Source organism: Phalacrocorax carbo, chromosome 3, assembly GCF_963921805.1.
Source record: "Phalacrocorax carbo chromosome 3, bPhaCar2.1, whole genome shotgun sequence".
Taxonomy (NCBI): domain Eukaryota; kingdom Metazoa; phylum Chordata; class Aves; order Suliformes; family Phalacrocoracidae; genus Phalacrocorax; species Phalacrocorax carbo.
The window spans coordinates 26,464,312-26,479,748 of NC_087515.1; the positions used below are offsets into that span (position 1 = coordinate 26,464,312).

At 37.5% G+C, this 15,437-nt stretch overlaps 1 protein-coding gene across 1 annotated transcript in view; it reads right to left on the reverse strand.

Annotated features, from left to right (window-relative positions):
* USH2A (usherin) overlaps positions 1 to 15,437 on the reverse strand; it is a 391,083-nt gene that overhangs the window by 59,232 nt on the left and 316,414 nt on the right. The window contains exons 55-59 of the mRNA XM_064446238.1: positions 12,438 to 12,545; positions 11,716 to 11,899; positions 10,936 to 11,093; positions 3,557 to 3,715; positions 2,795 to 2,957 (exon numbers count right to left, since the gene is read on the reverse strand). Of these exons, the coding sequence (XP_064302308.1) occupies positions 2,795 to 2,957; positions 3,557 to 3,715; positions 10,936 to 11,093; positions 11,716 to 11,899; positions 12,438 to 12,545 (772 nt within the window). The remainder of the gene's footprint in view (positions 1 to 2,794; positions 2,958 to 3,556; positions 3,716 to 10,935; positions 11,094 to 11,715; positions 11,900 to 12,437; positions 12,546 to 15,437) is intronic.

A 15,437-nucleotide genomic window follows, 5' to 3' on the forward strand; every position in this document is an offset into this window, starting at 1 on the left:
TCAACAAATCTATACCAATGTAGTTTATATATATGTGTTTTTACAAATTTTGATGTCAAAAAGTGAACAAAAGGAATTTGAGATTATTGCATATAATATGCTAGGTTAGATTGGGTATTTTATCAATTACAAGTATAAATAAAACCCTTCAGGAGTTCTTATGCTTGATGACATACTCATCCATAGGATTCCTATATTAAACCATCTACTAATATATGTGTCTTGGAAGATGTCTTTGGTGCAGGTCATGGTTAAGGGTTTAAGGGTAGGCAATGATTAATCATAGTCAGTCTAGAAGCCTCTACACTGGAAGTCACAACAGTCAACAGCCACCGAGACAGGTCCGCTGTCTTAAATTGCCTGTTGATTTTTCTGCTATGTTTTCACCATCAGGATTGCTCAGCTAATGAGAGCTACATTACAATCTTCCATATATATATGAAATATATATACTAAATAATATAACCTTACTGAACAAGACATAGACACTTTGACAGAAATTTGGACACTCCCTTAAACAAGATATGAACCAAAATACTTATTATTTTACAGGCAATATTTCTTTAAGAGTCATCTCATGTATGTCCTACATAGTGCATGCTGGTGGTCAACAGAGAGCAGTTCCATTAGCTGATGTGACCTGTATCTTATTAAAATACAGCAAGAAATACATCACCTATTTCCATAATATTATTTTTCCAGACTAGCAATTTCTGTGGTTGTCACAAGGATGTTATGTAATGATGAATGGGAAGAGAAGTAGATTGGATGATTGTCTCATGAACCAGATCTTTTCTCATCCACAATCTCTTCTACGTTGTGGTCCTTGGTAGAAAAGTTTAAAAGCTGTAGATCTGTGTTTAAAACTGCTATAGGAATTAAAAATAAAATGTCACCGTCTCTTTTATCATAAATTAACATTATAATTTTTTTCGTTTCTAACAAAATGGCTGCAAACCTGCAAGTGCTTTTATGATACTAGAGGAAAGCACGAGTCCTGCCATTTGAATGCAAAGATCTGCACACACGCTAGCTCCCCAAGCATTCCAGGTTTTGAGTTAAATGAATTTATTTTGGTGGCAATGCAGTAAGGAAGAGGCACATGATGAAGAAAAAATTACATGCCATAACCTCCCATAGAAATACTGCAGTCTTGCTGCTATAACAATGTAAGCCTATGTGTGGCTACAAAATGAAAAAGAACTATGTGCTTACATCCCATTTCTGATTTTTTTGCAGCTATCTGAGAAAGATTTGATATTGTTGTTGTCTAAGCACATTTAAACTTCAGCTGAAATAACTGCCAAGTGATTCATGCCTATGTAGGTGAATATAACGATTGTATCTGGAGCCCCAGTGCGCCATTTTCATTTCACTTTAAATAAAAAACAAAATGTATCTATGTCAGTCAGTGCCCTTCTGCTGTACTCAGAGGTATCAAACAGGCTACAATTATGATTGTGAAGTGATTGTGTCACATTGGAGGAAGGTTTATTGCTTTTGAGTCTGCTAGGCAGTAACGCATTCTGTTTCATATTACTCTTTATATCATTGTTTGGCTGTGACTAGAATAATCAAATGCCATCAAATGCTGTCAAATTCAATTTACAGTATTTTTCACTGAAGCAGGCTTTCTGCATTATATTTCCTGTTTTCCCTTTCTATGGCTGCCATGGAATAGCAGCGGTAATCATCAGCTTTATTTACAAAACCAACGGAGTGAAGACATGTCTTGGACTATAACGTACCCTTTATTCCTCTTTATACAGGGGAGGGACATGGTTTTTTTCTGATGAGGTAATTAAAAAAAGGCAAACAAAAGGATATTTCAAGAAAGCAGAAATTTTTAGAGACTACTAATGTGTTTTAGGCAAAAGTGAATTTATATTAATTATCACTGCTGATTCCAAAATGTAATTCGATTCCCTGTCTTCTCAGTCACAGCTCTAATATAATAAAATGTCCCAAACTCTTTGTGGGAGCTTAGGTTCAGCCCAGCATGTGTTTGCCACACATATTTAGAATTGGGAAAACCAGGAACTTCAGAGTTTAAATTTCTCTCCAATACATGGCTTGAGTTTTATATTCTCTGACTTTCTCAAACTAAAGAAGGTCCCTTCAGTGAGCTTTTAAAAAAGGGTCAATGGGCACAGCAGATGTCAGTGCTCTGCTACTTTGATACTTCCCTAAATACATCTATCTATATAGAAAAATCCTCACACAGAGCTTATGAAGCTTCTCACAGGGAGTGAGAATGTGTCAGCCAACCACCTAGACAGGGCAGCTGAATACAAACACCAAGGAACATAAATAGATGCACTGTAATCACACTCCAGATTACTTACAAACAGGAACATAATTTATCTTGGAAAATTGATCTGTGTTAAGAACTTAGATACCTTTTTTGGCTTTTAAAAATTTCAGAAATGGTGAATTGCTCCTGTTTCCATTCCAAAATTCTCAATTGTCTCTTAGAGAGGATTGAAGAATGTACCTAATGGTCTGGGTAAACACAGTGAGAGTATCTATCTTACAATTGTTGTCTGTCCCTTTGACTTTTTAAAAATGTATTTTCGCCTGCTTTTGGCCATTTGTAGGTCAGGAAGATGATTCTTGTCTCAACTCTTATTCTCAACTTGTCCATCCATAGATCGGTACCTTACCTTAGCATTTGAAAGGTAATATACATTTTACCATGTACTTCTACATTTTTTTTCACCTCCTAGTGTAGCAAGGAACTAAAAAAATGAACAGTTCAATAAGACTAAGACTGTGAGGTGATAAAAGCATTTACCTGTGAATAAAGTAGTTAGTAATGATGCCATTTGGTTTCTTAGGTGGTGACCATTTCACTTCTATGAGTGTAGATCCTATTGCTTTAACGATGGGTGGGTTCAATTCTCTAGGAGGTGCTTCAGCAGTTCTTGAGTATGTTTGACCACCCACTCCACACCCACCTACAAAACCAGAAGTTTGATTTAGTGATGAGGGCTTCTTCCTCAGCAAAAAAAAATACAGTAAAAGCAATTTCACCTCATTTCATTATTAAATACTCATTTAAGATACCACAACTCCGCTGATTAATTACTCCTGATTTTCACCAGTGCAGGTGAGGAGAGAATTGTTTCCAAAGTGTCATTTTAGAAAGACTTATTTCAATAGGGTTTTGAAATTTTCCATTAAAGTCAAGGATTTTTGTAATATTTGGGCTCTTCTCTCCTGTATTTATGATTATCATTTCTTGTTGGTGAACAGTTGCAGAACTGGTTTTGTTCTGTATGCACTTTTTCAAAAATTGTTAAGCTATTTGTGAAGAGCTTTTAATAAAATGGCACATATTACCTAAAATACATTTTTTAAATCTCCATTTAAAATATTCATGATATAACATGGAGAAATATTTAATGCCTCATTCAGTGCTAGGCTTTCTTTTTACTAAGTAAACATTTGACTCCAATGTAGGAATAAGATTTTATCTGTTTTGCTGAGTTGAACCTGTCTGGAAATTTTCCATTCCCTTCCAGTCACAGAGGTGAGTCTTTTAAAATCATCTTACCATTTTGGCATGCTTGTATCCTTATCTCATAGAGGGTGTATGGATCTAGGCTATCAACAAAAGCAAAATGTGCGTGTCCTACTGGTTTCACCAGTAGAGTGGGACTGCTTGCATTTAGTAAGATGTTGTATTCCAAAGGCATGTTGACAATGAATATCCCTGTTGTGAAACAGAGAAAAACTAGTGATTATCTGAAATACTATCAACAGCGCAGGGTGACTTCAGAGAGGCATCCATCATACGCAATTTTAAATGTAAGCCCCCTCTGGAGATTTTACCTACTGCCTCTTTTGGAAACTACAACCATTTAAATATAAACTGGAACAGATCCATCTGCAGATCACACCTGGAAGACAGACATTGCAGCTCTTAGTTAAAAATCAACATTCAATTCAGTCAATGCCTGTGTTGCAATTGCTAGTTCTGGGAAGAGTAACCTTGTGACTGGGAAGCAGATAGCTTTTATTTCTTTATTTTGGATGGGAAACAGCTACTAAATACTGCTGTTCGAATACAGCGTAATGTGATCAAAAAAGTGAATTGCCACCATTCAGCAAATTATCCCTTTTTAGACCAGCAGCAGTAGCTGAGTGTAGGTTCTTAGCCTGCTTTACTGGTAAAGTATAATACCGTAGCTTGAACCAAGAAACATATTTCAACTGATATAAAAAGAAACTGTTTAGGTTTTACTGAAAAAACCCTCAATTTTTTATTATGCTTTAATTCAAACATCTCCCCCATCTATTCTTCTTCCCATGCTGTCCGTTCCTAATTTTGCAGTTCTGTTGAGAAGCTGAAAAAAATCAGTTTCTCCATGAGAATAAGCTAAGCCATCTGCCATCCCCTCAGAATGATCGACAGAGGCTCCTGGATCTTCTCTTGTTTCCCCCAACATGACTTCTCAAGGGGGTTTTTTTGTTTGGTTTTATAATTAGGAAATGGGCTGTAGGCTTATTATTTTTTTGTCTACTGTAGACTGTTCTATGCAGACAGTAGCAATTTCATTAAACCAAGAGAATAACCAAAGAAGAGTGTCTGTTAAGTGTGTTTCCTTCATTCTGCAGTCATGTAAGGCACAGTCTTAAGAAAGAACAAAGTACAAAGTAGACAAGGTACCTTTCTGAGATGAGTCAAGATGCATTTGACTAGCAAGAGCACATTTCTGTTTCAACACAACACCTACTTTAGATGTCAGAGGAATGTCTTAGTAATTGCACGAAGAACCAGATGTCTATGAGCAGTTCTGACACTTTTCCAGATCTTGAGAATCTTTGCATTCGTAACTTTGGAAAACAACTCCATTCTTTCTCCTAATTGTGGTTTTGGTCCTTTTCTGATAAACTGACAATGTTATCCTGAAGCTACAAAGGGTGTTTTTTTTCCACTGTTGTGCATCCTTTAGACAGATTTTTTTTTTAGCTAAGTATGTATGTGAATATGCACATTAACTAAAAAAAGAAAGTTTACAAGAAATCAGAGAGATTTCAAGTTTCTTTGTGGTACTATAAATAACTGATATATTTTGGAAGATCAGAAAAACCTTTGAAATACCAAGTTTTTACAATTCTTAGAAGAAAAAGAAGACGTAAGAATCCCAAAGAAATAAGATGCTGCTGCCTCACCAGATGCTAGACAGAGGAAATGCCATTACACTAAAAAGCTGAAAAAATAGCTCTGAAGTGGAGGCATGACTCCAATCTTATTCAACTGCTTGGCTTACAGGAAGAAAAAAGATGCTGATATTAGTAGTTGGAAGAGGTGAGGGGAGAAGGAGACAGAAAGTGCGAAAATCCCACTGTAAAATTTTCTTTTTTCAGTGTAAAAGTTTCAAGGAAAGCACCGAGATCTAATCATTAAGATATTCAACTTTTAAAGTCATGCAGGATGTTACAGAGTAAACCTCTGAGAGGTGATCTTGCTGATGGCTTCTGCAATGATTCTATGATTTTTTTGTCTGTGATATATGGAAGACGAAATGCGCTGGAAGACTGCACTTTATAACTATACCAGTAATTAAAGATATATTATTACAGCTAAACTACCTTTTTCTTTTATTTTCTTTATTATTATTTTTGAATTTTTTTCTATGATTGGAGTGCCTCTAAAGGACACAGCTGAAGATCCAAAAGTAAGAACTTGAAATGGTAGACAGCACATCAAATAGAAACCTTTTTTTAATCTCACAGTTAAGGTCCCCGTCTTCTCCAGTCCTGACAACAGACCAGATATTTCAGCCAGAGAAACCCACTGGCTTACGAAAGTGACACATAATTCACTTTTGTGCATCTGATCAGTGCATTTATTCTAGGTAAAATTCACCAGAAACTTTTGAAATTGGAACTATTTGGAATGCTTGATTTCCCAAAGTAGATTAAATACAAACAAGGGCAGCTGAATCCAGCCATCAATATCCAGCAAAAGACTCTTATTTCAAAATAGTTGACCTATCTATGTCCAACATTTGGTCCCTATCTCAGCAGAAATGCTAAAAAAAAACCAAAATAAAAAAGCCCAACCAAAACCCCCAAATTTTGAAATTCTGCTAAATGCTGCAGTATATTAGGAATGACACCACTAATAAATATGCTCAGGAGAAAAAATATTCTCAAGAAGTGACCATGAAATTGTAAATAAAACCAAATAAATGTCCTGAAAAATTCCAATATCCAAGGGAAATCCTTCCATTATTTGATGAAACTCATTGAATGCTAAGATCAAAAGATCACTTTATAGCCTGAAAAATAAAAATATGTATACTCATAGAACACAGAAACTTGTAAAAAACCCCTTTCTTCCAGAACAGCCTTCAGCATCTGCAGCCAGTCTGAAACTACCTTGTGTGCTGTGATGACTGAAGGAAACGAAATGGGCATATTTGTTAAAGTCAGCTGGGAAACCACACGACTTGGTTAGTTCCAGAGTTCATAAATTTATGTCAGAATAAAAGGAACCGTAAAAGCACAAGTGAACCAATTTACCCTAAGTGCAAATGGCAGTTTTGTTATTTGGTGTCAAAGTTACCATGAGCACAATGACAACCTGCCATAACACATTTTCATGTTCCCTAAAGAACAAGGATTTAGTTGGTTAATATTCCCAGCAATACTCTTTTTCATAATTTACAACAACTAGATGCTGATAGGTTATTTAACATTTATGAAGTTAAGATGTAATCAGAAAAACCCTGATTATCTTTACAAATAAAAAAGTTAAATTATTCCACTTTTTTTTCTCTGTGACTTCATTTCACAGCAGGTGCACATTTTGCAACGGGACAAGTCAATCAAACTAAACCTTGTTTTCTTGTGGGCATATTTGGATAACATTTAATGGACTATTCTGTGCAAAAGTCTGCAAAATAGGTTTGACGGCTCTGTGTACTTCAAAACTAGGGTAGTTCAAAAACGGAATCTGCAGCACAAGATGCTTAGAATTGGGGAAAAAAGCCACACTGTTTTACAGACTGGTCACAAAAAATCTGTTTGAAGTCAATTGCTGAAATTTTGTTTAATATGATGTGAAACCCAATCACAATTAAAGTAAAATAGTTGAACTGCTTCACTTACAGTAAACAAATACTAAACTAAGAATGTCATATCTTCTATTTAAAAACAAGGAAGAGTAAAGTTGTAATTCAATATTTCACTTCACAAAATAAAACCATCTATTTGGCTTCCCGAGATTAAGTATTTACATTGAGCTTCAAATATCCAGGTATCTCATACTGGTTGTATCAAGTATTCCCAGCAAGACTCTGAAGACTAATAGCAGGAGATGCTGACTGCTTTCAAGATGCAGAACTCTGGACATTGAGCTTGAAGAGCTTGTCCTACAGTGATGTAGAGCAAAGAATGATTTACATGAGAAAACAAAAGTGAGGAAATGTAAGATTGGCTTAACAAAAGACCGAACAATTTGTTAGGCCACCAATAAAGGAGAAACCAGGCTAGCTGGGGAACCTAAGAGACAAAGCTAAGAGACAAATAAATGTCATTCAAATACCAAATTTGATCCCAAGAAGAATAAAGCAGGAATCCACACGGTACACGACTTTCATTCTAATTGATAAGCAAACCCAGAGGTGGGTGAAGTAGAGTGTTACAACCTGATGAAAGAAGACATTTTAATCCAGATGATCATTAACATATGAAGCAAGTAACCTAGGAGCAGAGGACAGGATCCTCTTTTGAGCATGTTCAGCTTTCATGATATCACCAGCAGCAACTGAAGCTATCTAGAAGAATCAGGCACCCCATGAGGACCAGTGGGATTGTCAATGAGTTGAAACGTAGGATGGCTACCTGCCTACTGATCAGTAACATTTATGGATATGACTAGGGAGAATTATATGGTGGGTTTTTTTTCCATTCAGCTTTTCTGCTTCTATCCATGGCACTAATAGTTGTTCCATAATAATTGTAACATATCCTTCTGTAGTGTATCAGTGAAATGTACCGTACCTTTGAGGAGACTGTGCACTGAGGCAATGCAACACAAGATAATGGGATGCCTATTTCAGAAAATAAAGTCCTATTTTCCATAGTGAGTGAGGTGTGTCAAATATTTTTTCTGAATCCATCACTTTAACCACTACTCGGCCACCGTGCTATTTAGCTAAGTCAGGACTTTTAAAATGCTACATATCTATAAAGGTGTAAGATTTAGATATATTACAGATGTTGAAACATTATAATTAAAGCCATCCAAAAGGAAGGTCTATATAATATGATGCCCATAATTAATCCCGAGCATGATTATTTGATCCAAATTTATTACAGCAGATAAGAAGATAGAATGCCAAGCATCCCTGATATCCACAGACAGGAAGACACTATGACCAACTACCCTCTCAATAAAACTTCGTTAATAAAAAGCACTTTTCTCATGGAGACTACGCCAGTTAAAACAACAGTCTCGTCCAAGAGTGACTGCCAAGCCTGACAGTCCTTATAACAAATGCTGCATTCTGTGTTTATAAGGAAAACCTGTATTATCTCAATATAGTCTGTTGTGAAGCAAGGAATCATACAGAGAATAAAATAGATCTGGAAAAAATGGTTACTTTATGCACAATGACACAAATAAGGATAAAAAGTTGTAGTCTCTTTCGGCTAATCCTGCTAAGCTGGGAACATATGTGGCCCTGGAAGTTTGCATGCATGGGACCTGTTAATGGGATGTATGCCATTCCAGAAGATCAGAACCTCCAAAATAAACCTTCATCTGCATCCCCCCCCCAGTCTTCCTCTGGGAAAAAAACACTAGGAGCACAAGGGTCTCAGAATGAGCATGAAGCAGGATTATGAAGGGTCAAAATTAATTTCTTAGCTTCTGCATATACGTATGCTTCTGCACACAGAGTTTCTTTTAGTACCGTTAGTAGCATTTAGTAACATTTCTCTGCTGTTGGTACTCCCCATTCCTGTGAGATCAGCTAGTGGCCCTGAGGTGCTATAATAAAAGGAACAGCAAGTTTTGCTTTCCTGTCTTCCTAAGGGTAGAATTTGGAGGAATCTACGCCCTTATTCATCCTTAAAAACTTAAATAATTGGCCCCACAATGAGAAGACAGAGACGAAGGGTCTGAGTCACAAAATATCCACAAAAGTGAGATAAGTGTTCGAGGTGTGTCCCAGCACCTGGGAAGAAGGAAATGTGCCTTCCCCTGACTGAGGAGAATGATTCCTACAGCTGTGTGGACACATCGACCCTGAATCCTCTAGAGTGCCATGATTTCCAGCCTCTTCCACACTCCTCTGATCATGTGGCTTCAGGAATACATGAACCTTTGTATGCACAATATTAACTGCAACATAATCAAATGTACTACATAGATCCCGATGCTCCTGTAACCTACTGTGAGTAACAGGAATTCAAGCAGCTGGAAAAGAAAAGGTCTAGAGCAGCAAGGACAAAGCTTTTCAGAGAAACACCCTACTCTTCACAAGCCTACACTATTCCAGTATATTCTTATGTTTTAAATCTATTTATAATGTTGCTGAATATTTGGTGCCTTAAATTATATTTATTATCAAAACTATAATACAGCATGAGTCACTTTCCAATAAAACTAACTGTAGATTGTATGCCATTCGAATTCACCTGCCTTCTGCTGGGTTCTAAATCCTTTCAGGCAGTAGGGGGAAAAGTTTAATTTAAGATTTTAATCTTTTTCATATATTATAGCACTTCTATAATGGATTTTGTGCTTCTGAAAACTAAAAGATTGACAGCTCAGGGTATTATAGATTTATTAATCATTGCTTAAATGGGTAGGGTGAATGCTGCTAAGCACTGCCACAATACTTGTGATCCCAGCCTTGAAGGCAAAATACTTTTTCTAGGTGACTTTATTTTTAATGCCAATTGACTCTACTGTGACTGCTACATAGGGAAAGAACATCTTAAATAATTAGGAAGAGGAGACATCAAGAAATTCCCTGAGTTCATTGATAAAACACATATTGTTGTTATTGCAATATGCAAACATATGAAGTTTCTAAAAAAATTGACCTCATTTTAACTGAAAAAAACCAATATCGAGAAACTGTAAAACACCTTGCTGGAGATGAGCTACACTAGACAGAAAATTGTTTATTTACAATGCTCTCATTGTCCCACAATAACTACAGCATATCATTTTTGTAATATCAGCAAAGTACACCAATCACTTAAGCTATGATCTATATTATTGAAACAGAGCACAGTCATATAAGAAGATGCTATTATTCATTTATTCCTTCTTAGTCTACCTCTGTAGCAGGCCAAGACAATGTTCAGGAGAAGAGTAACAAGGGGAAGAATATTTCTAGGCATTTGCTGATCCACTCTCCTGCAAGGTAACATCCACACATAACACTATAGTGCTCCAGCGAATAAAATTTACTCAGTCGGGTCAAAGATAGCACAGGATCTCCATGTCACACTCTTACACCATTTGTTAAAGGAGCTCAACATTGCATACCTGAAGAACAACTGGACATTTTAATTCCCAGGATAGCTATCAAGGCACTACCAACCCAAAAGGTTGGCAGGTTTCCCTGTCGATCACTCGAGTTAGTCTGAACAGAAAGGGGAACTTATTTTCAGTGTAACTGTTTTTTTTTTCTTAATAGTTGCACTCAGTAATAGTTTACAATATCAAATTAACATGCGGATTTTTGGTCAGCTAATCCTCACAATACCCATGTCAAGTATACAGGTCAATATTATTAAAATAATATGTCTCTAGGAAACAGCAGCTTTATACACTGGTTATTTAAATCACACAAACACTAAAACCAAATGCCAAGAATAAAAATATCAGCTGCCTGCCTGAGTGTACTAATTTTTCCATCCTTTCATTTTGCTATGAAGTACTACATAGAAATACATTTTTACCTGGCACATCCCAAGCTAGAAATATAGAATATGCATCAATTACTGTGACATTATATGGGACATGAATTTTCTCTGGTGTTCCTACTGGTGTTTGTATAACATATTTATCACTAGTGTTGCTGCCGCCCCAAGTGCTGGCTTCCAGCTGGTAAACATATCTGCGCAAACACAAAAAAGACACAGTGTTTAGAAGCTTTAGGCATATCAGTAATAGAATATTTCCAATTTCTCCAATTTCAAGTGAATAGACTATACAGAGTTTGATAAATACTGCATTAGTCAAGCCCTTCACCTTTGAGTTTTCTTAATGTGAGACAAGTAACTCTTTACTTATCGTAATAATAATAATTTAAATACTAAAATTCACAGTAGCTTACGTAAGAGAGAGAGTATTGACTCGAAAGTGTCAAAACCAATTTCAGAATGGCCTCTATAAAAATATCAGCAGCTGCTACTTTTGAGCCAGTATGTTCAATATGCACAGAAACAGAAAGAACAACCGATGAGCCACCAAGAACCACCCAAGGAAAAAAAAGCACCTCCCTCCTTGAATCAGAATGACCTATGCTGAGAAAAGGAAAAAAGATAAGACCTTTAATTAAGGCTTTCCAACGTTTGGAAGCCTCCTAAAAGTGCTCTACCAATTTTTCAGTATTTAAGTAAAATTGTAAGAGATTTTTCTTTTGTAGAAAGTAATTTATATTTTGTCATTTCACAAACATACATACATGTATTTTGAATACCTCTCACATATTACCAGAGCTCTTTCACATGCCTTACCTATTGTTAGGCTGCAGGTTAACATCTGTGAAAGTCAGGTCTGGACTGCCACCCAGGAAAATCTGTTCTCCATCACGAAATAATCGATATTGAGTAATGAGTCCGTTGGGTTTCTCTGGTTCACTCCAGTAGATTTCCACTTCTGTTGAGCTGACTATGATATGATGAGGTTTTGGCCATACCCCTATTAACATCACAATGACACTGCTGTCATTTTATGACAGAAACATAAAGGGTTTTTTTCCCTTTCCCACAGTTAGTGCTGTTGCTTTCAGCAATGGAATGAAAGCATAGAACATTGCCAGAGAGAATGACAGAATTTAACACAGTTTCTGTATTTATCCTATATCAAATGCAACCAACTAGACAAGGTACAGATTAATGGAGAGTAAAGCCAAAGGCTGCAGCCTTTATATGCCCAGTTGTCTCTGAGTATTTATTTGTGTGTTAAAAAATACACATCTGTTAATTCTAACCTCGCTAACTTAAAGATGAACTTGGGGAAATTGTCACAAAAGGAAAATAGAAATGCAGTGCCATGTAGTCAGTATAAAGAGTGTGTTAAGATACAAATATTCTAAGAGAGGCAGAATCCCTTGTGTAAATGTATATATATATCTTGATGGATAATAGTGGAGTTTTGCACCTTGTTAAACCATCAGAAAATACAAGTCCATATGACCACCTCTTTGCAGTTCTCTAAGAATGTCTTTTTCCCTTACCTTGAGGAGCAGCTTGTAAAGTTTGACCTGAAAGTGGTTGGCTAGAAGTGCACCCAGCAGATGTACATGCAGTAAGCACGAAGCTGTAATTAGTGTATGGCTGCAGACCTAGAAAGAGCAAACAGAGGTTAGACTGAGATAGTGACATTGGGCATCCCAAGAATTGTATCACTAGATAGAAAGTTACTGGACTTAAAGTTAACTTTTAGTATTTTTGGCAAACATAAAATATGAACCATTCTAGTCTTACATCTGAATAACATTGAAATGGTGAATTCTTGCTAATTTAGATATATATCCTCTACTAGTTTAAAAGACCTAACAAAATGATTCTGACTGAATGTGTGTCTATGATGCAATGGATCTATGGATGCCTCTCATATAGACATATCTGAATTAGCTTCAAGCCAATTAACTTAGATGGCACTTGTAGCGTAGTAACAACATTCCAGATCTCAGCCCAAATTACCATCTGAAAATTTACCCAGTCTCTAAGGTGTGTTTTGCTGTTTTGTTTTTTTTTAACCTATGCTTCTGCCTGTACAAAATGGTTAAAAATTAACTGGAAGGTACCTAAGAATTCTCGGCACAGACATAATCACCATCACTAGTAATGGCCATAGAAGTTCAAAGGTTTCCAACAGATAAGCACCCGAAAGTGTAATCGCTTACAGTTTTGGACTTTAAAAGCTGAAGAGCCTGTAACGTTTTGAAAATTTATTACAAATATATTTACATCAAAAAGAAAAGATAATTAAATACTCCCTTACTTGAACATGAAATCTTCTACTCTATTGCAAACAAGACCAAAGATACTCCATTCTTGTCCCCTTCCCAACATCTGTTTGTTCAGTTTTTATCCCTATTTTTTCCTATTTGTTAGAAGATTTTACTATAAATGCTGTAAAGCAGTTAGAAGCAGGACTGACAACCAAGCCTTGCCCATTACAAGATATTCATTTTAGTTATTGTAATTTTTTAAAAACTATTTTTTCAGCTCACACCTTCTATGCTGGACATCCTTGAATGGGACTAAAAGATAATATATTGCTTTGACCTTCCCTTGGAAATTTTCAAACATCCTTGTGCCGTGTCTCAATGACCTCAGATTTGACATCAAGTTGCCTGCAGCTTAAGAATTTGACTTTAGGACTTCTTGTAAAATTGTATCCAAATTTTGGCTAAGATACTAAGCTTTTAAAATAGCCATTTCTGCACACCCATTAAAGGCTTCTTATAGTTAAATCGTTAAAGATGCAGACCTCTGTGAGCTTGTCTTGAACACCTCAAAGCTCAGCTTTAACTGCAGATCAGACTGCCTCACAGAGCATGCTCCAGACCAGGTTGCAGGCCTTTGCTAAAATACTCTTCGGAATATTTCTCAAAGTTGATCTTAAAAATTATATTACCAGGCTCAAACACTGAAAACCTCTTTCTCATATGTTTTCAAGGACCCTCTTGTTAACACTTCATAATACATTAAAAAAGAAGTTCCTGTTCCTGAATAGAAAGGGGACAAAGAGTACAACAACAACAAGCAAATTATACTCAAAAACTCTGTGAAAATATTAAGATTGCAAAACTGAACACTTGTAAACTAGGAAAATTCCAGCGTTTGGACATTGTACAATATGAATTGACCCCCTTTCTATCCAGGCTCTGTGGCACAGCCCTATGTAAAATCCCCTCCAGCATGGGGTCTCTGGCCTGCCTAATTGTATGTAATTCGACACTTTTTTGCAGTGCCTAGCCCTAGAGTGTACAGTTGTTTTACTAACACCAACCAGCTGAGCATTCCACATAGTTTAATGCAGTACCAGAAGAATTAAAAGAAAAAGAAATTTTTTTCTCTTGCTCAGAAACAAGATGCAGACACAAAGAGACTGAGAAATGAAACCCTCCCTGGACCTGCCAGGAGGCCATTTGGGATGCCTGGGACCTGGCTGTCAGGATACCTGGTGTTATGCAAAACTTTATATATATATATATATTTATATATATATTAGTAATTCAGGCCCCAGGTCTCAGGAAGGGTGTCCGGAAAATATAGACGACATAGTTGTGACAAGCTGTGAAAGCTTGAGATGTGTCTTGCTCAGTACCACAGCCTGAACAGAAATGAATGCCCTGCAAAGCCAGGACAAGAGCCAACTGCCTGGATCCAGAGACCGTCTCTCCTCTGGTCGTCCCACACTTCATTCGCTGTAGCTTTCTAATCTGGCATCCCACAGGATTTATGAGACCTGCCAGGGCCTGTCCCACCACCCCAGCTGGGAAGTGGGGCAGGCCAAGGACAGCCCCAGCCCATGCTCTGGGGCTGGGCTGGACATGGGCCCACGGGCAGCCCCGGCTTGGCAGGGCCCATGGCTGGGCAAGGCAGGGCTGGAGGCCAGCACAGCTACGAGCAGGGATTGAGGGGAGCAGGCTGTGCTGAAATGGTGTCCTGGGCCCATGGGCAGGGCTGGGGAAAGGCCCCAGGGGATGCTGGAAGTAGCTGGACAGAGAGCTGATGTGGGAGCACGCTGAAGCAGCAAGGCCGCCCTGTGTGCTGCCACTCGGCCGTCCTCCCAGGACACTGCCCCTTCTCCTTTCTTCCTTTTGGTGGCCAATGCCACCAGCCCCTCAGCGATCCCTATCTTATACCTCTGGGTTGGCTCCATCCCTGTTGCCTACCTCGCTGCGCTCCATGTTCATACAAACTTAAGGCTTGCGCCTCCCTGACTTCTGCCGAGCAGAAAGGAAATATCTGAATCTCTGGGCAGACACAGAATTAGGCCCATCTACACCAAGATTCCCAGAAGGAACAAACCTACCAAACACAGCAAAAGCTGAGATAGCAGTCCTACATACGGGAGTCTTTATTTATTGTTATTCCTCCCTGGAAGAGACACAGCTTGTGGACTGAATGAGGCAGATGACGTACAGATGACTATGCTACCGTGTAATGCAGACTGCTTGTGTGAAAGAGGCTGAATTAGGATTCTGCAGGTCAATTCATAA